General features: G+C 42.4%; 1 protein-coding gene across 1 annotated transcript in view; it reads right to left on the bottom strand.

The window, feature by feature from the left end:
- The window catches only part of zdhhc5a (zDHHC palmitoyltransferase 5a), a 32,751-nt gene that overhangs the window by 5,325 nt on the left and 4,515 nt on the right, over window positions 1-22,911 (bottom strand). Inside the window, 9 exon segments of the mRNA XM_080837119.1 lie at window positions 379-491; window positions 740-857; window positions 1,014-1,140; window positions 1,383-1,474; window positions 2,512-2,614; window positions 2,959-3,131; window positions 3,419-3,576; window positions 3,791-3,912; window positions 11,448-13,735. Coding sequence (XP_080693245.1) covers window positions 379-491; window positions 740-857; window positions 1,014-1,140; window positions 1,383-1,474; window positions 2,512-2,614; window positions 2,959-3,131; window positions 3,419-3,576; window positions 3,791-3,912; window positions 11,448-11,605 — 1,164 coding nt within the window. The 5' untranslated portion in view covers window positions 11,606-13,735.

Below are 22,911 nucleotides of genomic sequence, written 5' to 3'. Positions count from 1 at the left end.
ACACACTCATACACAGGTTAATATGGAGACAACAGAAAATTACAAAAAAAATGAGTCCAATGACAACTTACTGATACTGATCAACTGAAAGCCACTGAGTGATCAAATTTAAAAAAAAAGGAGACATTAAATGAATGGTAGATGCACTGGAATGACATTAATCAAAAGAATTACAAGCACATGCTGGCAGGACAGAAATGGTTCAGTCAACTATGGCAGTGAAAATACAGAAATGATTGACATGCATAGATAAAACCTTCTTTATCCAGACACACACCAGTACATACACACAGCTTGTCTGCACACACGCAAACCACAAAACACCTTCAAATGGCATACGAACCCACCAGCGCTGGGCACGTGGCGAGGTAAGCGTACCTGGTTGGCATAGGCGTGGGTGAGGGCGGTGTGGTTCTTTCCTGGGCTGCTGTAGGGAGGTCTGTATTTGTACATGGTGGGCGTGGGGGGAGCCTTATTTAGCAGGCTGCTCTCTGTAGACACAGGAGAGAGACACAGGAGAGAGAGAGAGAGAGACACACAGGAGAGAGAGAGAGAGAGAGAGAGAGTAAGTGTGCTGGGCAGTAGCAGAGGCACCACGCTGAGGTGAGCAACTCTCACACTCTTGTACAGTGTGTAGAGAGATCAATGTGGAAGACCTTTGGTGCAGTGGACATGTCAGTGTCTCCTGTCAGTGAATGGCAGAAAGTGTGTGTTTGTGTGTGTGTGTGTGTGTGTGTACCTTCACTGTGGCTGCCCGCCCCTCTGGAAAGGCCAGGGTAGCGCAGCTCTGGTTTAGGGGGAGGAGGAGGCTCAGCATCAGCTGATTGACTCTCCATCATCTCCAGACTGCTTTTAGACTGAGAAAGAGAAATATATGTACAGAGAGAGAGAGAGAAACAGAGAGGGGGGGGGGGGGGGGGATACAAAGAGAGAATGATGAGGTTTGGCATGACCCGACCCAGGTTCTTTGTCTGACTATATCTCTCTACACACAGTGGGCTTCAGGCCCTTACCCGGTGCATGTCGCCCAAGATACCGTTGTCAAGCACCTTGGCGGTGAGCTGAGATTCGGAGAGCTGCGGCCTGAGGAAGGGCGGCTGCACCGTCAGTGCCGTAGGCTTCCTCTTCCTGCCCAGGTACCTGAGGAGAGGGCCAACAGGACAGTGACCACCACACGGCTATTACATGACAACAGGGAAGACACCTCATCACACTGACACTTAAAGTGGCAACCAAGCACACCCTTTACACCAGAAAATGAGGACCTGAACGGACAAAGTGTCTTAATGTTGGCTGATAAAATAAAATAACAGATACAATGTGTGTGTGTGTGTGTGTGTGTGTGTGTGTGTGTGTTTGTGTGTGTGTGCATCACAACCAACCTTGGTGCCTGGGAGCTACAGAGCACGTGCGAAATGTTCCTGGAGCAGCCGTTAGTGAAAGGGTTCACGCCCCCTCTAAACTTCCCTGTTACCTACAGGACAAGACAAGGCCAGAGGGAGGGAGTGTGAGAGGAAGCTGGATTGTTAAAACTTGTTTTGTTTTAATTGTTATGACTTAAACGGTAATAATTTACTACGCATAAAGATATGATATGATAGAAAGAATCAGGTCAAAAAATCTAAATGAAAACACTCATGTGGAAATATATAATTTTCTAGAAAAAAAGAAGTCACTGAAAACAAAATCATCAAAAATCTAAATGAAAAACGAACCATTCCATAACTATCTAGTGTGAGATCTTTGTATGGTGGGATATGTGGTTAGTATCCCAGTGGATGAGCCATGTTTGCCACTGGCCATGTTACTAGTTATAATGGTGGGGTGATGGCGAGAAACCCGTCACAACAGCAAAGATGATGATGATGACCTCGTCTTTCATTAGATTACAATCCCTTTCTCTTTGTCCCAGAGCAGACGGCTTGGTGTGGGGCCTCATATTCGACATGGATTATATTCTGTTCTAGGAAGATTAAAATTTTGCCCCACAAAAAAAACATCCAAACAAGATTAAACACTCTAATACACCAACACAAACAGTGACGGAGCAAAGAGGGCCGGGCCAGTGGAGAGACGCCAACAGAGCTAAGAGATGTAGAGCTGGACAGGGCGTGTGGGAGTGGGGACACTCGTGGCGAACATAGGGCTCGTAAAGCCCTGCGAATACTCAGTGCCATAGGGTTCGTAAAGCCCTGTGAATACAGTGTGCCACAGGGCTCGTAAAGCCCTGCAAATACACAGTGCTACATGTAAACACGGGAAACCATTCACACGCGCCCATCCCACGTAGGGTGTAACGACATGATATCACCGATGACCTCAATGTTTGCACAGCTTGCGCAATGCCCTTTGTATATTTGAATGGATTCACATCCCACTAATGATATTAAGTTTAGATTCCCCAACTTCCCTAGTCTAAGGATAAAAACACAACAAGCTGACTTAACCTCCTCTTAACAGAGGAGATAAAAATAAAAATAAAAAAAAACACAGTGAATGGGGTACATATACCTGCTCATTGGTGGTCCTGCCTCGTGCCACCAGCACAATGTGGAAGCCAGTGAGGCCAGCCACAGGGATGAAGAACAGCCCTGCCACACACATGACCACCATACTGGAGAGAGCAGGGGAGTCAAGGAAAGGACCACGGACATATACACACAGACATCTGGTGTACAACATGACAACCCTCCAAAGAACTCACTCACTCACTCACTCACACACACACACACACACACACACACACACACACACACACACACACACACACACACACACACACACACACACACACACACACACACACACACACACACACACACACACACACACTTTTGTTCCCTTCCTCCCAACATTTTCTTTATTCTTCATACCACATTATTTTTTTGGTAGTAACACAGAGCCCCATCCCCACTCTCCCCTCTCTCAGGCATCCAGAACAAGCCACAGGAAGGATACGTGACGGCGGAGTGCACATGGTCCAGCTGCTGCGTGTGATAGAGGATGAAGAGCAGGCCGAAGCCAAACACGCCCATGATGTGTGTGGTAAGCGACAGTAGGAACAGGAAGAAGTAGCGGTAGTTCCTGCGCCCGATGCAGTTGTTTACCCATGGACAGTGGTGGTCAAAGTCCTGCAAACAGCACGCACAAACACAAATTTGGTTATCATTTGCCTGAGCAAATATCATATCTTCACAGTACGAAACAGAAAAAACACTACCGATTAATGGCAACACTCACACATATTAAGAATTAACACATTGCCAAGGGATCTCTTTTGCTTGTGTGTGCCTGTGTGTTTGTGTGTTTTAATTAATAAATAAAAGTGATCAATTCAGCCTGTTGGAAATCACTCTGAGGTTTGCCTGATTGATCATATTGATCGTGTGTGTGTGTGTGTGTGTGTGTGTGTGTTTACCTCCACACAGTTGTCGCAGACGGAGCAGTGGGAGCAGCGAGGGGGCCTGTAGAAGCGGCAGGTGGAGCACCACTTCATGCGCACCTGAATCCCCCGGATCTCAACCGTCTTGTAGAGGGGAGCTCGGAAGTCATCCTCCTTATCCTCGTCCTCGTCCGCTACACACACACACACAGACAAACAAAAAAAACACTTCACTTTCTTCACCCACTGATCAGATCTTAAGCCTCCATTTTCACATGAACACAACACAGACAAAAACGGCACTTTAAAGAGAAAGACAACCCATGACTACCAGTCAAGGGGAAATCCTATGAAGTACACAGGCACAGACAGAGAGACAGAAACAGACAGGTGATGGCTGCTGGCTACCTCTGGGGAAGATGCCAGGGTCCATGAAGGTAGCCATGCAGAAGTTGGCCAGCACAAAGAGGAAGATGACTCCATTGTAGATGGGCACTGCCACAGAGAACTGCTCCGTCAGCCACGGACACCTGACAGAGAGAGGTAGGAAGGAAAAGATGAGACTGATATGTGTTGCCAGAGAGAGAGAGAAAGAGAGAGAGAGAGAGAGAGAGAGAAAGAGAGAGAGACAGAGAGAAAGAAAGAAAGAAAGGAGAGCGAGAGAGAGAGAAAGTGAGAGAAAGAGAGATATAAAGGAGAAGTCAAAGGCTCTAAGTGACCAGAGCTAGGCTGAAGTTAATTTGTGAAAGATTGGGTTAGTCAACCAATAGCATTGACGAACAATCCCTTTAACATAATGAGTCAGATTACAGAACGAGATTACAATGGAAGAAGATGGTAATGTCGCCACAGTGAGTTGTTGGACAATGTTTGCCACAAACATGCCAAACAGGTGATGCATGCTCTGACATCCGGGTTCCGTCACTCATTTTACCATATACAGTCGTATGCAAAAGTTTAGGCACCCCTGATAATCTTTATTACTTTCATTTATAAATTGTTGGGCGTTTGGATCAGGAACTTCTTTGTCACATATATTATACTACATGGACACGGTGATATTTTAGAAGTGAAATAAGGTAAATTAGATAAACAGAGAATATGCCAAATGTATAATAATAGAATTAGACAGGTGCATAAATTTGACCCCAACATAAAAATCACAATAATATTTACTGGAGCCTCCTTTTGCCAAAACAACAGCCTCTAGACGCTTCTTATAGCCTCTGATGAGTGTTTGGATTCTGGATGAAGGTATTTTGGACCACTTTTTCTTACAATACAGCTCCAGCTCTGTAAGGTTTGATGGGTGCCTAGCGTGGACAGCCTGCTTCAAGACATCCCATGTATTTTCAATTATATTCAAGTCTGGGGACTGGGATGGCCATTCTAGAACATTGTAGTTGTCCCTCTGCATAAATGGCTTAGTGGATTTGTAGCAATGTTTCGTGTTATTGTCCTGCTGGAACACCCAACTCCGCCGTAACTTCAGCTTGGTTACAGATTCTTGAACATTATTGTCAAGAATTTGCTGGTACTGAGTTGAATCCATGCGACCATCAACTTTAAATAGATTTCCAGTTCCTGTACTACCCACACAGTCCACAGCATGATGGACCCCCCACCTAATTTTACTGTGGGCAGCAAGTGTTTTTCTAGGAATGCTGTATTAATTTGCCTCCATGCATAATGCCTCTTGTTGTGACCAAATATCTCTATCTTTGTTCCAAAATGAGCCTGGCTTGTTCAAATGTAGTTTGGCAAACCTCAAGCGAGCTTGTTTGTGGCGTGTGTGCGGAAAAGGCTTCTTCTGCATCACTCTCCCATACAGCTGTTTTCTGTGTAATGTGCGCTGAATGGTTGAGCAATGCACAGTGACACCATCTGCAGCAAGATGACCTTGCAGATCTTTGGAGGTGGTCTGAGGGTTATTCTTGACCATTCTGACCATTATTCGCCTTTGCCTCTTTGTTATGTTTCTTGGCCTGCCACTTCTAGCCTTAGCAAGAACTGTGCCTGTTGCCTTCCACTTCATGATAAAATTCATCAGAGTGGAAACTGATAGCTGAAACCTCCAGGATAACTTTTTGTAGCCTTCCCCTAAACAAAACTGCTGAACAATCTTTGTTTTCAGATCATTTGATAGCTGTTTTGATGCCCCCATGTTGCCACTGTTCAGAGGAGAATCAAAGAGAAGCACAACTTGCAATTGGCTACCTTAAATACCTTTTCTAATGGTTGGATGCACCTTTCTATGGAATTCAAGGCTTGACGAGCTAACCAGACTAATTCTGTGTTGCATTTTATCAGCATTGAGTAGGTACAGGTATTCAAATCAACAAAATTATGAGGGTGCCCAAACTTTTGCACAGCCTATTTTTCACATTTGATTTAATTTCACACCAATAAATACTGCTACACTAAATATCTTTGTCTGGAAAACACCCTAGCACTCAGTGATAACTACAAAATAAATATTTGACCCTTGTGATCTTTTTTGGTGAAGACAGAGTAAATTATCATGCAGCCTTAGAGGGGTGCCTAAACTTTTGCATACGACTGTAGGATACGTAGGCTACGGTGCAGTGTTGCAAAAGGAGTCTTAAGCGTTTACTGCAACTGCATATTAGGTTCGTCTCAAAAAGACGGTATTCAACATTAACTACCCCTCTAGACCCCTCTCACCCTGGACACAACATGTTCCAACTCCTCCCCTCTGGTAGGCGCTACAGATCTCTGTTCGCCAAAACCTCCAGAAACAAAAACAGTTTCTTCCCTCCTGCTGTCTCTCTTCTGAACAGCTAACCCTCTGTGGCACTGTAAAAAATAACCAATGTACAATTACCCCCGCAACCATATCTATTTATTTCACCCATCCTGTATAACCGTCATACTCATACCATATAGTATTTATTTATTCCTGCTCTTCCTGGACTCTCCACTTTGCACTATTGTACATATATACTCCTTGTATATACTTTTTAAGACTTACTGGATTGTTGACCATTGCACTGTTGTATTGTATTGTTTTGCACTGTTGTATTGTTTTGTGTTGTGTTGTATATTTGAGTAATATGTGTAAGCACAGTGAGAGTCACTGCACCAAGACAAATTCCTTGTTTGTGCAAACTAACTTGGCCAATAAAAGCTGATTCTGACTATGTTAAAATGTTATCCTTTACACAGCAAACTGTAGGCTTTTTGGTGTAGTCCATGTATCCAGAACCTCAGCGAAACCGAACAGGTGAGTAAAAGCCTGTTTAGCTGAGCATTGGGTGAATGGGAAATATAAATGTATTAATTTGCATAACACGTTGCCTATGTTGACTATGTGCAGCTATACTGACGATGTGGGGTATCCCAGCTACAGGAAAATATACGTAGAACGCAAGAGCAGCAGTGACTAGTGTCCCTTATGAATGAGAAGTGCACAATATGGAAAGATGCGACCTATGTTTATGTATTTGAACATCTGAACAAACCTGAATGCAATCCTTTTCTGCATTCCATTGTAGCCCAAACAAATAGATCTTTTGAAGAAAATGCACTGCCCTAGTCTAGTCTTTACACCATGGATGACATTGTTTAGTTAAATTGCACAAATTAGATTATCTCTTCCCTCAAGTCTTTCAAGGGGTTCAACCTTTTAAATCAAAGATTTTATTCTTTTTAAGAAGCCTGCTTGGATATGTGTTATAGATTCATTGCATCAACCCATAACACAGGTTTGTTTCTGCTTCCTTGCCAATACAGACATTTGTAGGCATAATGGACCACTCTTTCAAAAAAGATCTTTTGTCAGATATACAGTCGTATGCAAAAGTTTAGGCACCCCTGATAATCTTTATTACTTTCATTTATAAATTGTTGGGCGTTTGGATCAGGAACTTATTTGTCACATATATAATACTACATGGACACAGTGATATTTTAGAAGTGAAATAAGGTAAATTAGATAAACAGAGAATATGCCAAATGTATAACAACAGAATTAGACAGGTGCATAAATTTGGGCACCCCAACAGAAAAATCACAATAATATTTACTGGAGCCTCCTTTTGCCAAAACAACAGCCTCTAGACGCTTCTTATAGCCTCTGATGAGTGTTTGGATTCTGGATGAAGGTATTTTGGACCACTCTTTCTTACAATACAGCTCCAGCTCTGTAATAAATACTGCTACACTAAATATCTTTGTCTGGAAAACACCCTAGCACTCAGTGATAACTACAAAATAAATATTTGACCACTGTTATCTTTTTTGGTGAAGACAGAGTAAATTATCATGCAGCCTTAGAGGGGTGCCTAAACTTTTGCATACGACTGTATAAATCAGACTTGGGCAGTGATGGTTTGTGATGGGCGCATTCAGATGTAGCTGGATCAGTAACTGTTATCTCATTAAATTAATTACTTACACATTATGTTATTCTCCCTTGTGTTCAGTTGTGAACATGGAAATAGTGTTCCAATATGACATTAAACTAAAGGCATTTGTGTTGCGTCCAACTGTTCATTCAGCAGTTCATCTTGCACAGAGATGGCATTTTAAATGAAAAACCCTTTCCCAAATTCAAATTAAGGCCTATTAAAGGGGGATATAAGTGAGTAGAATATCAGCGAAGTAGGCAGGGCTCGAAATTAACTTTTTGCCTTACCAGCCAACATGGCTGGTAGATGAAAAAATTTACCAGCCAATTATATTTTTTACCAGCCAAAAAAATTCAACCTGCCATTTCAGACCTACTCTGACATTGTTTGATATAAACAATCTTTACCTATGATTTTAATATCATCGTTTATCACTCTCAGAATGGATTTAAAGAAATCAACCAATATTGCCCAATTGGCTGGTGACAGCCGCAACACGTGCTGTATCATGCTGTACCCGGGAATCCTTAAAGGCCCTCCTTCACGATACATTAATTATTTAATTAACTTTTGCATGACCTTTTTTTTAAAAAGCACATTCAAGAGTTGGCTATTAAAAATGTACTTCAAATTAATTAATTTAACCTCATAAGAAGCGCTGCATTAGGTCTACTAAAAAAAAATATCTAAATTAAGCTTTTAAATGACACCTACATGATAGATAAATATTGTCCAACTACCACTACAGCATAGATATTCAAAAGCTTATTATACTATAGTCTTACTGATCTGACAAAAAAACACATTGAAAAAACAGAGGGAAGGCAAGCAGTACCTCTGCTTCACTGAAGGGGGCGTGCGAGGGCCCACTGGTCGGCGATAAGCTTATTCAGCCATTGCTCTTCTACTAAAGGCTGATTCATGCTTCTTTACGTAAGCGTAAGCGCAAGCGCAAGAGGCCGCGCAAGCCCCTTGCGCGACCCTTGCGCGACTTCTTACGTCTTGCGTGCGTCGGCCCCTTTTTCTAGACTAGCGTCATTTTTTACGTAAGCCCTTACGCGAGCCTCGCAGCCTGCATTCTATCAACGAATGATACGAGATGAGGTTACTAAAATATTCTGCATGTCTACTCAGTTTTACAGTGCTTCCCAAGTAAAGGTTTGAAAAGAACTTCAAGCTTCAGACTTTCTGTTAGGGAACCTGCTATCTATCTGCAGAGCAAATGTCAGGCTCATACAAAAACATTAACGTGAATTACTTGATGCTAACACCTAGCGCGGTGTCTATAGGATTTTCCATATACGTTAGCATTAAGCTAACGTATTTTTCCTTAAGGCGGCTGCTTGCTACAGCGTTGGGGGTTAACGGTTGCGCAAAATTTACTCGGTGCAGTTCATGCTCCCAAAGGTTGCGCGTGTTGTCATGAGCCTGCCATTTGCCTGGCAGATAGAAAGCTGTTTCCCTAACAGAAAGTCTGAAGCTTGAAGTTCTTTTCAAACCTTTGCTTGGGTAGCACTGTTAAACTGAGCAGACATGCAGACTACATTTGAGTAATCTCATCACGTAACATTCGTTTTCTAAAAACAATCACATAGTATTGCATGTTTTACTGTGGTAGAAAATACGTTAGCTTAATGCTAACGTATATGGAAAATCCTATAGACACCGCGCTAGGTGTTAGCATCAAGTCATTCACGTTAATGTTTTTGTATGAGCCTGACATTTGCTCTGCAGATAGATAGCAGGTTCCCTAACAGAAAGTCTGAAGCTTGAAGTTCTTTTCAAACCTTTACTTGGGAAGCACTGTAAAACTGAGTAGACATGCAGAATATTTTAGTAACCTCATCTCGTATCATTCGTTGATAGAATGCAGGCTGCGAGGCTCGCGTAAGGGCTTACGTAAAAAATGACGCTAGTCTAGAAAAAGGGGCCGACACACGCAAGACGTAAGAAGTCGCGCAAGGGTCGCGCAAGGGGCTTGCGCGGCCTCTTGCGCTTGCGCTTACGCTTACGTAAAGAAGCATGAATCAGCCTTTAAGCTTATACTACCACCGTCAACGTATTTCGGCTCCCCATTATTTGTAATGAGCCACCTACTGCAACATGCTCTTGGTGTAGCTGTAGCTGCTGTTGTTTCTTCCTCCCTAGATGTTCTCTGCACCTTTGCTTGAGGTGATGCAACGTCAATGAATCGGCACATTATTTTAGCTTTCGTTTAACTGCGTTAACTTGCGTGTGGTCAACTAAGTCGGTTTCAACTTTTGATTCGTGCTCAAAATATTAGAACTTTATAAGCTCAAAGTATTAGAACTTTGTATTCGCTGGCAAAATATTAGAACATTGTATTCGCGTGCAAATTGTTATTGTTGTATTCAAATTCTAAGAACTTTATATTACCCTTTCACTTCTCCTACTGTTCTTGTTGGCGTTGCAAGCTATTTTTAACCATGACGGGCGCAATAGTCGGGAGATTTGCTCCGCAATGTCACTCGCCAAGTGGCGGAGCATCGGAGACAATTTAGTCGCCAGCCCAAAAATCTACACGCCATTGGTGCTTTGCGGGTGCCAATTTCGAGCCCTGGAAGTAGGCCAGGAATACTCAACACATTTTGAATAATCATATTTTCTGTTCAGTTTTCTTTAAACAATAGTACAGGATTACTGTTTTGAATATCAAAAATAAATGTGTGAAATTGGAAGTTACAGTTCAAAGGTTCAAACCAAGGCATGGCATTTTGTTTCAACTTAATTTCAATAACTTTCTGAAATGGATGTAATCATAAAAGTTGGGTAGTGAATATTCTCAGAAATCTGTGAAATCAAATCAGAAACTACGTCCCTATGCCTCCATCGCAGGAAATGAGGGCATAAACGAAGACACCAAAGACAAAAAAATATTAAAATACATTACAGAGAATATTTAAAAACAAAAACCCTCATATAGATAATGTGCCTGATGTATGTATCTCCCATTAATGTATTTTCTGGTAGATATGGAGTTTAATTAAAGAGAAACAAAAATCGCAAAATTTCACACATTTCTAGAAATACGTGGCACTGGCACTCCTGGCACTGGCCTGCACCGGAGGCTCTGACTATGTACGCAAACAGACTAGATAAAGATTGATCATCAAAGAGAGCGTCAAGGGAAAACAGGCTGAGAGACAATGAAAGGCAATATACAGAGACAGCAAAGGAGAGAGGGTAGAGAAAGACAGTGTTTTTATTGGCGCTAGTGACAGATGTTGGCCTATTTTCCTCCATTTTTCAGCACTTAATCGGGAGGATAAATGAAAAGTGACAGATCAACAGGAACAAATGACAGAGAGGAGATGGTTGGAGAGCGAGAGAGAGAGAGAGAGAGACAGAAAGAGAGAGATGAGAAAGTGTCAAATTATGTCTGCATGGGCACCAGAGAGTTTCTGTTCTGTGTGTCCTGCATTGGGAGATGTGTACATGTATTCTTTTGTTCTTTTTGCAGCTGGTAGGCTTTGTATCTGATGATCAGCAACTTTGTATGCGTATATGTGAACAAAGTGATAAGAGATCTACTCAAAATGATAAATTGCTGTCTGCAAAATAAACACAGTGAGGAACTTGACAACAGGAGTCCAAACATTTGTGAAATAATGCTGACTGCAATGGTATTGTTTGTTACTGGTGCAATGACATGCTTGTCTGCTCATATTACTCACGTGAAGCAGAAGAAGAGCGTGGTGGATCCGACCAGGAAGGCAGTTGCTGCGGAGACGGGCACATAGCGGCTCGGCCTGAAGGGTCGGTGTGGAACCGAGGCGTGTGGCGGGGGAGAGGGGCCGGCCACACCCCCTCCACTCTTAGTGCCACCCGCCATCACCTACACCTGACCAAACAGCCACACACACACACACACACACACGCACGCCTGCAGTGGGAGCGTGTGAGTGGACCAAGGAGAGAGATGAGATGGAGAACAACAGGCGCAGAGAAAGGAAACACAAACGGTTAGAGAGGGAGCACAAGCCGTCTCCCTCTACATCGGGTCGGGGGCTTTTGCATGGTCAAGGTGGGATGACTGGAAAGATAGAAAAGCAACAAAGACAGAGAAATGCAGGCAGGAGGGTGCAGGCAGGAGGGGGACTGACCCTATTTAAATATCAAGGCCCAGTTGAGTATTCGAGTACTCAGTTTGTATATCAATGAGAGGCAACACCTCTCCCTGGATTAGGTAGGTATTACATTTGTTTTTGAAGTGTAGAGCTTGGCAGGAGCGGATCATAGGACAGCTTCGATAGCTGAGCTGCTTTAATGGCTGACATGCGTCAAATTAATGTTTTTGGTGACAAGTGCACTAAATAAAGCAAGATAAAAGTAAAAAAAAAGGCTTAGTGATAAAAGAATAGTTCAATGGCAATTTAACAAAAGATATCCGCAATATGGCTTCAATTAGAATAATTTTGTTTTAAAAATAAAACATTGAAAATAACTGATACACTTAGGCAAAAATCACTCAGGCCTAAATGCTGGATGAATTAGAAAAACATGTCTCTTCCTATCAAGTAGGTGGGTCTGAGAGTTCTGGGCATCTATGTCTGTCAGCAATTAAGATGCGACAATGCTCAACCATCTGTGTCACACCTGGGACTACAGTCTTATATATGTCTTCTGTAATACAAAACAATAAGGATTCAAAACGGTAGTGACAGCAAACACTGAGCAAGCTGATCTGGTTCTGCTGAGTGAGTGACTTACAGGACCAAGACAAGTAGAGAGGTAGAGGAGCTGATGATGATTAATGCTAGCGCTAGGCTCCTGAGGCGCTAGCAATAGCACTTGGCCTGTGTACTTGTGGGGCTTTGACCTACAGGAACCAATAATTGGTACACAAGAAAGGTGGAGTGAAGGATATAAGAAACAAGAGGGAGAGAGACAAGTAAAGAGACACAAAGAGAAAGCACTGAATGAATGAATTTGGATGTTAAGGGATGGGTCTTCCCACTCCAGTACTTCTACAACTTTAGAGGTAAAATTGTAATTTAAAAAATTAACAAAACAAGGCTCAGTCACTGGAAAAATTAGAGCAGTTTTGGTATGAACAACTGTTCCAGCAGTTGGGGTTGCTTTCCATTTTTACACATAAAAATCTGAAAAAAAAACCAAACAAACAAAAACAAAACTCAAGTCTCTCAGTCTCCCAGTTAAGTAAGCGGTCCGGAAACCTTTAGGTCGCTTCTGGATGGATCCCAAGTTCTGCTTGTTCGATGATGACTCATCCCCCAATCTAACAGGCTTGGCAGTGACTAATGAACAAGCTCCACAGCCGCTGCACTCACAGGGGGCCCCAGCGCTCTGCAGAGGACTAGAGGGGCCCTAGCAGACTCCCAAGGCCCATGCAACCTTCATGGGGGGCAGTCACCGGTTGAGCCCACAGTCTAGGCTGGCCTTGACTGCAGACGGCGGAGAGTAAGGCAGGAGAGGAAGGGTGTCAGTCTCTAGGCACTACCCTCTGTGGCCAACGTCCTACTAACACAGGTGAACTTTGAATTTGGCTTAAAAACAAAGAAGGAAAAGCACACAGTCCTAAACAAAAAAGTCCTAAACAAAAAAAACAAACAAAGAAGGAACACAGCCAGTCCTCTGGGGAGTGGGTGAGGATTTCCTCTTGGTGTGTCGGCTCCTGGCGTGCCAGTTTGGGTCGAGCCCAGCTGTCGTCTCCTAGCAAGCCAGTGGACGACAAGTGGAGAAAGGGGGGAAGGTTATGGAACCGGCTGGATAACGTGCACTTCTGGGAGAACGCCTCCTTCCCTTGGGTTAATAATGCCGGCAACAGGAGCACTTAGGAGAAAAGAGTTCCTTCCGCCTGACGGTGTGTACGTGTGTGTGAGAGAGATGGAGGTTATCCCTTACATGTCCAAGAGGTCAGCACGGTGGAGTGGTGAGGACGCCACAGTCTGCCTAAGACAGATGCTGTTCCGTGACTGGGATGGGTTGCTGAGAGGCACTTCTGTAGAAAGAGAGGAAAGAGTTCATGGTCAAACAAACAAACAAAAAAATTAAGAAAGTTACCTAAAATACAAAACATCATTCAGTGTATTCAAGTATATAAAAAAAATTGCCATGGCATGTATCCCTGCTCTAGGAACACCTGTTTGAAATCAGTCTCATTAAAAAACTCTTGATTAGCCAAGTCATGCAAGTTCAGCAAAAGAACATTTTGAAATGATCATGTAATTATATAAGTAATTCTGACATTTGCCTATGAAAATGAAGTAATTGGCCTACTCTGTTGTGTGCCAGAGAGACATTTGGGTTGTCAGTATGGGCTCATGCCAAGGCTTTTTTTCAGAGTACACCAATGAGCAATTAGTAGCGCTATTAGGCTGGTTTTGAGTTTGTCAACCGAGCCAGCATTGCATGAAAGTTAAATAATTAACAAGGATATTCTAAATATTCTGATATTGCAGCCTTAATGAAACATTAATTATGAATCTATGCTCTAGCTTAAGCTTGTTGGTGTTAATCACAAGCATTAATTAAGGAAAAATCCACCACGTGGTTATCCCTGCTGAAAGCTAAACTTCTGACACCCCGACCAACCTGATCCTCCCTCGGATCTTGCCCCCCGTGATGGCCCAGCCCTTGATCATTTTGCTGAGGTCACCCAAGCTGAGCTGTCCAGCATTGTTTTAAAAATGAACTCCTCCACCAGCTCTTTGGATCCCATCCCCACAACTCTATTGAAAGCTTGCCTCACAGCCATTGTCCCCACTGCAACCCACATAATAAACAGGTCCCTATCTACTGGTGAAGTTGCCCCCTCCCTCAAACTGGCAGCCATCAAACCTGTGCTTAAAAAGCACAATCTGGACCCTGAGGACCTCTCAAACTATCGTCCCATCTCAAACCTCCCCTTCCTAGGAAAGGTCCTGGAAAAGGTAGTCTCCCTCCAGCTGCATAACCATCTCCACTCCCACCAGCTTTATGAATCCTTCCAGTCTGGTTTCAGACCTTCCCATAGCACAGAAACTGCTCTGGTGAGGGTGGTAAATGACCTCCTAATGTCATCAGACTCTGGCTCACCCAGCCTACTAGTCCTGCTGGATCTAAGCGCCGCTTTTGATACAGTGAGTGGACCATAATATCCTGTTTCGGTGCCTCCAGGAGGTGGGAATTACAGGCACTGCCCTGGACTTCTTTTATCCTATCTCACAGGACGGCAGGAATATGTTGCCCTTGGCAATATCACCTCCAGCATTAGGTGCGTTACCTCTGGTGTCCCCCAGGGGTCAGTCCTGGTGCCCCTGCTTTTCTTAATTTACATGCAACCCCTGGGAAACATACTTCGAGGTCATAACATCCCATTTCACTCCTATGCAGATGACACACAAATCTACATCCGAACTTCACCCGACAAACAACAGGCACTATCAGACTACCAAATGCCTGGATGACATCCAGCACTGGATGAGCAACAACTCACTACAGCTAAATGGTGGCAAGTCTGAAGCCATTCTTATTGGCACGGCCCACCAAATAAAAAAGGCTGGTATCACCCAAATCACCATAAATGGCCACCCCACCCCTCTCTCCTCACTCGTCACAAACCTTGGTGTCAAGCTGGACTCTTCATTGTCCTTTGATGCACACATCAAATCCATCTGCCAAACTTCATTCTACCACCTGAGAAACATCTCAAGGCTGAGACCCTCTCTTCCCAAACATGCTGCAGAAAAGCTGGTGCACTCATTCATCAGCTCCCGTCTGGACTACTGCAACTCTCTGCTGGCAGGTCTTCCAGCAAAAACCATCCAGAGGCTGCAGTATGTTCAAAACAGTGCTGCCCAGGTTCTCACCAAGACACGGAGATCCGAACACATCACCCCAGGCCTCCACTCCCTCCACTGGCTTCCAATCAACCAGAGAATTAACTTCAAAATCCTACTTCTAGTTCACAAGGCCATAAACACCACCGGTCCGGCCTATCTCCAGGATCTCCTCACCCCTCATCTCACACGGACTCTTAGGTCCGGACAAGCAAACCTTCTTGCAGTTCCCCGGACAAATATGTCCAGAATGGGAGATCGTGCCTTCTCCTCGCTGGGTCCACGACTCTGGAACAAGCTCCCGGAGAACATTAGGGCTTTGGACTCCATCACTACTTTTAAATCCCACCTCAAAACCCATCTTTTTATATCTGCCTTCTTCTAAAGTCCTGGTTTCTGTTTTTTATTTATTTTCTGTATTGTTTTTGAATCAGGCTTTTAGCCAGGCATGCGTCCGTGCGTCTTTCGGACGCACTGTTCTAAAATAATAAAAAATTGGACGCACTACTTTAAGGCAGACGCCCTGAGTTTTTCATTTCCCGCGGGCTACTTTTGAAGTGTTGACCCGGGTTGAATTTTTTTGTCCGCTGGTTCAGGCAAACCTATTACAAGAATATCTTAAAATAAAAATGTATTTATACCCAAATCCTACCAACGTGACTTCAGATCAGCACGTAAACACATGGACATGGGAGAAGCTGAAATTATTTTAATTCAGTAAATACATAGCCTTTTGTAACGTGCCGTCATAGTCACCACATAATGCCGTACGGCGGGCGTTGTTCTGTGTTGGGACTGCATTTACACAGGTGTGTGACGGAACACAGTCTGTTCGAGATAACTTGTAACAGGGCATAAAGCCCGTGGCATTTTGAAATTGTGTTGCGTTTAGTGTTTAGTGCAATAAAAAGCCATATTACGCATCCGTGATTTGTAACACTATTTACACATGTATGTAACTATAAGTACATGATTTAAATATAGTGAAGCAACATGATGAGGTGTTTCAGTTGAAATAAGGTAGGCCCTATTGCATTAACTACAGTAAATGCATATGAAGTAAAAACAGTACATTCATGTTGTCCAGGCACGACAATAATATGTCAAAACTCCGTCGCGGGGGAGGGTGCAGGTTCCCCGACAAAGTGTCATCTTTTCCACAAACTCAAATCTGGTCACCCTAGCATATAATACACGTAGCATATAAAAAAAACATAGCTAATAACTGCTAAGTGTCTTGCACAAAATCTATGAAAGATTAACTAAATTGAATATGTAATCACTAGTCAAGGAAGACTCTGGGACTAAGATATTCATAAAAAGTAAAAAATTATTTGGGTCAGCCAAGTCTAACACTATGTTACCATCACCTGACCAGTAGCCCCCTGCATATATACATACAAGATGTACATGGCAGTCCTGGCTTGAATTTCTTCTTTGTTGGTATAATTTTTAGTTTGTGTGGTACACTGATGTACATCATATGTGACAATTAAGCAAAAATACTGCAACAGACACACCAAAAAATATTACCTGAATTCCACAAAATGTGCACCTCAAAATGCAGTAAAATAGCGTTTTAGACAGTTAGGAAAAAAAAAATTGACGGGGGCGAGGGGGTGCAAAAATAGTGATTATAACATTTTGTGGCCTATGTAAAGATTTAGCTAAATCAATACTGAAACCATCTTTATGACAGTTCACAATGGATATTTTATTCTGTTACATGTGATAGCACTATATTTATTGTAGTCAGAAAGAGTGCCATTGCCACCTACTTTTTTTCCTCTGTATTGCTGGTATTAAATACTAAAACCAGTGTAGAATAGGGCTGAAAAGAACCAGGGTGTAGAATAGGAAGGGGTGATATGAAGCCAGTGTAGAATAGGGCGGGGCGATATGGAGCCAGTATATGTAGAATAGGGCGGGGCGATATGGAGCCAGTATGTGTAGAATAGGGCGGGGCGATATGGAGCAAGTATGTGTAGAATAGGGCGGGGCGATATGGAGCCAGTATGTGTAGAATAGGGCGGGGTGATATGGAGCAAGTATGTGTAGAATAGGGCAGGGCGATATGGAGCCAGTATGTGTAGAATAGGGCGGGGCGATATGGTGGGAATGGCTCAGCTTTCATAAAGATTTTTTTTTAATCATGTTTTGCCTTCAGTTCATGTAGAAAATTGATTAAAATCGTAAATCGTCTATAGTTTTGTCCTAAAACTGATGGTTTGGAAAACACTAACTGAGACAATGCACATCTCAAATCTTGCTATTTTTTCTTGTGCTCACAACCATCAGCATCTCGCACCAAATAATACACTGTTTATATACATTGTTAAGAATACACTGTTTATATACATTGTTAAGAATACACTGTTTATATTCATACTAGGGCCGGGACTTTAACGCGTTAATTAAGATTAATTAATTTCACAAAAATTAACGCGTTAAAAAAAATTGACGCATTTTAATCGTATCTATTTTTGCACCGCGGAACGTTTCTCACTGGAAGAGTTCCAGACGGACCGATTATACTGGCGCACCAACTAACGCGCATAAATTCGGTTCAAACAAGTTGAACAAACCACAGTGGTACAGTGGTACAGTGAACATGAACATGAACAAAGAAGCTGATGAGACCGCGTTGGTTGGGCCAATTGATGGGACATTTTGTTACAAAAAACGAACGGATGGAGGCGTCGATAAGAACATGGTTCAGTGCAAGTTATGCAACAAGGATTTTGCATATCACCGCAGCACATCGAGTATCACCTCAATGCAAAAACATATAGCAGCTAGCGTGGACGTTAAGCCTGACTCCGGGTTAGTTACTCCGGGTACAACCCACACACAACCCACACTCCACCAGAGATGTTTTCTAACAGTCAGGGTTTCCAATGTTCTGAATGTACTTGAAAGTATTGTGTTTTACTTAAAACCCCAAAGTATTATAGTTTACAGAAGGTCTACCTATCTATAGGCTACCTGCATTTCTGAAATGTACTACATTTCTAAATATGGTATTGCTACACTTAATGGCAAAAATTGCACTGGTCTGTTGGACTTGAACAAAAATAAACAATATTTTTGTTGCTTAAGCTTATGTATTCAGTCATTATTCAATGGTATACTAAAAATCCATGTGAAAAAAATTACTTCACACTGTTCTCAGGTCAAATATTTATATGCGATTAAAATGCGATTAATTTCGATTAATTAATTACAAAGCCTCTAATTAATTAGATTAATTTTTTTAATCGAGTCCCGGCCCTAATTCATACTATTCGGTGTCTCTCACCGATTCTCAGCCTTGTCAGCCTTGAAAGCTAGCAACTCTGCATTAAAAGTGAACCCATTGCCATGCCCTATGCATACGATTTCATAAACACAGTTTGCGTGGATTGCTCCTTCCATTTAAACAAAACAAACTGAGACAATGCACATTTCAGATCTCTCTTGCTATTTGACCGTACTCACAAATGATCAGAGAAAAACTAAATGAGAAATTATATTTTTCTTTGACACGATTGGCCAATACGCCCATAGATATCTTAGATAAAGGCTAGATAAGTTGCCCGCGTTGCTGGCCGACGGAGTCAAATGTCCGCACAATTCGGCCATTTTGAGACGGAATAGCTCACTCCCCCTTAACATTGTGTTGGTAGTGGTATTTTTAAATAACCAGAACTTCCTCAATTTTCAACCGATTTTCAAACAGGTTGGTTTGTTATAAACGTAATCTTCATTGGCAATAAAGTCAGCAATTTCCTGTCGAAATCATAATGTAAGATGTTTAACAAACCAACCCGATTGGAAATCATGTGCAACTTCAGTTTTATTATGTGCAACTTAAGTTATATTGAAAAGAAAGAACAATTATGCCTCGCCAATTGATGTAAAATGACTGATACACAATAGCCGTGATACTCAATTAAGCTGCCCATTTCAACATGTTCAAGCATCCAGAGTTATTACCAAGGTAATGACGATTGTAAATCAAGTCATTTGTAAATCCGTCAACATTTCTGCGAGATAAGAGTGTAAACGATTGTGAAGATCACTGACGTTACCTAACGTACCACTGATCACTCCCGGAAGCTATTCCGTCCTTAAAATGGCCTCCTGTGCGGACGTTCAAGAGACTGCCGTTGCACCCCCTTGAATACGCCTAAGAGGAGCTAATTTCACTGCATCCCTTCCATCAAATGATAAGATGCACACTTCCCACCCTATCCCAGGTACCGTACAACTGCCGTATGACTGCACCAGAATTATGCTGCCACATAAATGCAAGAGAATGCAAGTTTAAGCCGATGTGTTCTTCATCTCTACATTTGTGTGTGTGTGAGAGAGAGAAAAATAGATGAATAATAGAAGAAAAATAGATGAAAAATCCCTGTTGCAATGCAATTCTTGTTCCACTTTTCATTCTGAAGACAAAACACAAGATAAGATTGAGGAGAGTTGCTTTGCCCAAGAGGAGGAGGATGAGAGGGAGTGGCAACAGCAGGATGGTGCTGTTCCACTCAATAAAATGTTCACATCGATAGTTATTCACTCAAAATGGGAGAAGACATGAATTAAAAAGACAAAAAGAGGAGAGAAAGACAGAAAAGGAGAGAGAAAAAGGACAGAAATGTAGTGACAGAGACAATGGTAGACTGAATAGGGTCAAAGAAATAAGGGAACAATAAAGAAACGCTGTTAATCTAAAACATCGCTTCTCCAGAACTTATCATCTATACAGTGCACACCATTTCTCATAGGTGTCATTTCTGCAAATGCAATGGAATCTGGAGAGCAAACCCAATCGCTGGTTCTCCAGGTGTTATGGGTCACTCTGTATTTATGGTAGCGGCTCACCGGACCCCTGGATTGGCCTCTGACGCCCTACATAGCCTACCTACAACCCAACTTGATCATCAGATGCAGTGTTTTAGTATGTGTGTGTGTGTGTGTGTGTGTGTGTGACAGACACATCTAGGCCTCCATCTGCATAATGTTAGTCTTTCGTTTCGCAGATGTGACGGTCCAGTTTCTCTAGATAGCCGAGTCACCAGGAAAACAGAGCATTGCTCGCTCTCATTCCCTTTACTTACATGTTTTCTCTTATCTTATCATCTAACCCAGTCATAGCAATGCTGGGTACAATGAGCCACACTAAATACTTCCATTCCCACGAATAATACATATCACAAACAATACACACAAACCTTGTCAAACACAAAATACTGTGCATCATCAAAGATGGCAAAACAGAGCCTCACTGGCAGATCCTTACATGATTCAAGGCGGCCTGAATACTTCTACACGTTTTCAACTCTGAACTCTGATTCACCTCACAAACATTCATAGAACTGTTCTCCCCAAACAAGCATAAGCAATAAGAGCTACACTCAAATAAATGCAAACTAAATCTTTTGTTTCTCAACATACTCGGAGGAAAGGAATTGGAACTAGTGTAATCTCCCAACACTATGCTTTTAGAGCTTGTAGGTCAGGTCAGTGCACAATGTGACCCAATCCAAACTCGCAATCTGGTTTCTTACAGGCCAACACTGAGGCTCTCAATGTGCTTCTGACCGCGAGGCTGTTGAACCAACCCATTGCAGATCGACTGAGACTGACACAACAACAGGACTGGTGGGCTTGCATATTTTATTAAACTGTGCAAAGCACAGCCTCACTGCCTACTACAATCCAGTACAAAGAAGATGCAACAGATAAAGAAAACTACAACAGTTCAGTATGTAGAACGATAACACCTACACATGGCATGGAATTCGACACAATTGGTTGATTTGTGAACTAATTTCTGACCCTTTTCTGTAAATAAAGTGATTTTTGGCATCAACAGCTGCTTAGACTAAAAATATCAATACCCTCAATACTACTTTGTATATTACAATTAGCATCCACTAATTTTCCATTTTAGGTTACCTCCTAACCCTTAAGGCCTCAATATACTTCTGCATCCCTCTCCGTCCAAAAAATGGGCGGGCGGGGGCAGGCGGTTGATTCAGAAAAATTTTAACGTACTGGTCGGCCACATACTACTCCGACGGCTATGCGTCCTGAAACCTACTCAACGCCGGACCGTTGGGTGGGGTAACGACTGTTTGTTGAGGCCGTAGCTACCCCCACTACCTCTTTGTTGGAAGACATTGATTGTTTTTCTTCCCAACTGTCACTGACAAGACACGGACGCTAGGGTAAACGTACCTATTAAGCCCACCAAATCTGCTTTTCAGACATTAATAATATATACCGCCTAAATTTAAGTTTGAACATTTTAGTTAAAATGATAATCTAATGTCTCATTTGAACTGTCAATAATTAATTTATACCAATTTTCAATGTTTATATTGTTTAATTTGTCAAAATATGTCAAAAGTCCTTCTAGACCTGTCGGGCAGGTGTCGTCACATGGACCTTGGAGACATGTAGCTCAGTCATAAGTAGCATGTCTAATGCTACATATTCACTTGAGAAGGCAAATGTATCTCCATCGTGGTGGTCATTTTTTTGTGAAAAACATAGTAGCGATTTATAACAAAACGATATGCTTATCTTACATACAATAGAGAAACTATTATAAATAGGGTTGGGTACCGAGAACCGGTACCAATACGGCACCGGTTCCATACAACCGATACCTACCCGGACCGAAATGCAACGCAGATTTCGGTGCTTCCTTTCGGTGCCTGAGCAGATTTTTTTTTTTTTTTTTTAATTTAAATTTTTATAATTTAACAAAACTAGCGATAGCTAACGAGATGTAACGTTAGTGGCGTAGATCTTTCTGAGTACGATCTGTATACTTTTTTGTGTTGCTAACAGATTTCGTGGGGCACATCTAAAACTGCTCCATCTCCCAATGTAGACTCTCGCCTGTGTCGCTCACGCTGCATTCCGTATGGGACTAGTGGAAACGAGATTTGTGTTGAGTAGTTGCCATGGTAATGGGTTGACTTGCGTGTGGTTTCGGTTTCAAGATAAGTGTGGTTGTTCTAAGCAGAAGTTGGATACGCTTTATTAAACGGAGAGCTACCGTCTCATCCAAAGATACTCCTTCTCAATGTGAGTTCTTAAGAGAGCACTCGGACGCTACAATAACATTGCAACAGTCTGACAGCGAAGAGCAGGCAGCCTTGCACAGAGCAAGCACAAACAGAGCTAGCCATCAATATAACGGAGAAAATGGCGAAAGGTAAACGATCAAAAGTGTGGCTGTATTTCGCACAAAAAGATTCAAACAACGCGACGTGCAGCATATGCAACAACAAAATTGCGTGTAAATGAGAGAACTCAAGAGGCTCTGAAGCTAAACTCTTAAAGGGGCAGTACACATTCACGA

The sequence above is a fragment of the Sprattus sprattus genome, assembly GCF_963457725.1.
Source record: "Sprattus sprattus genome assembly, chromosome: 4".
NCBI classification, from domain to species: Eukaryota; Metazoa; Chordata; class Actinopteri; order Clupeiformes; family Clupeidae; genus Sprattus; species Sprattus sprattus.
This window is presented reverse-complemented; position numbering and strand designations above follow the sequence as displayed.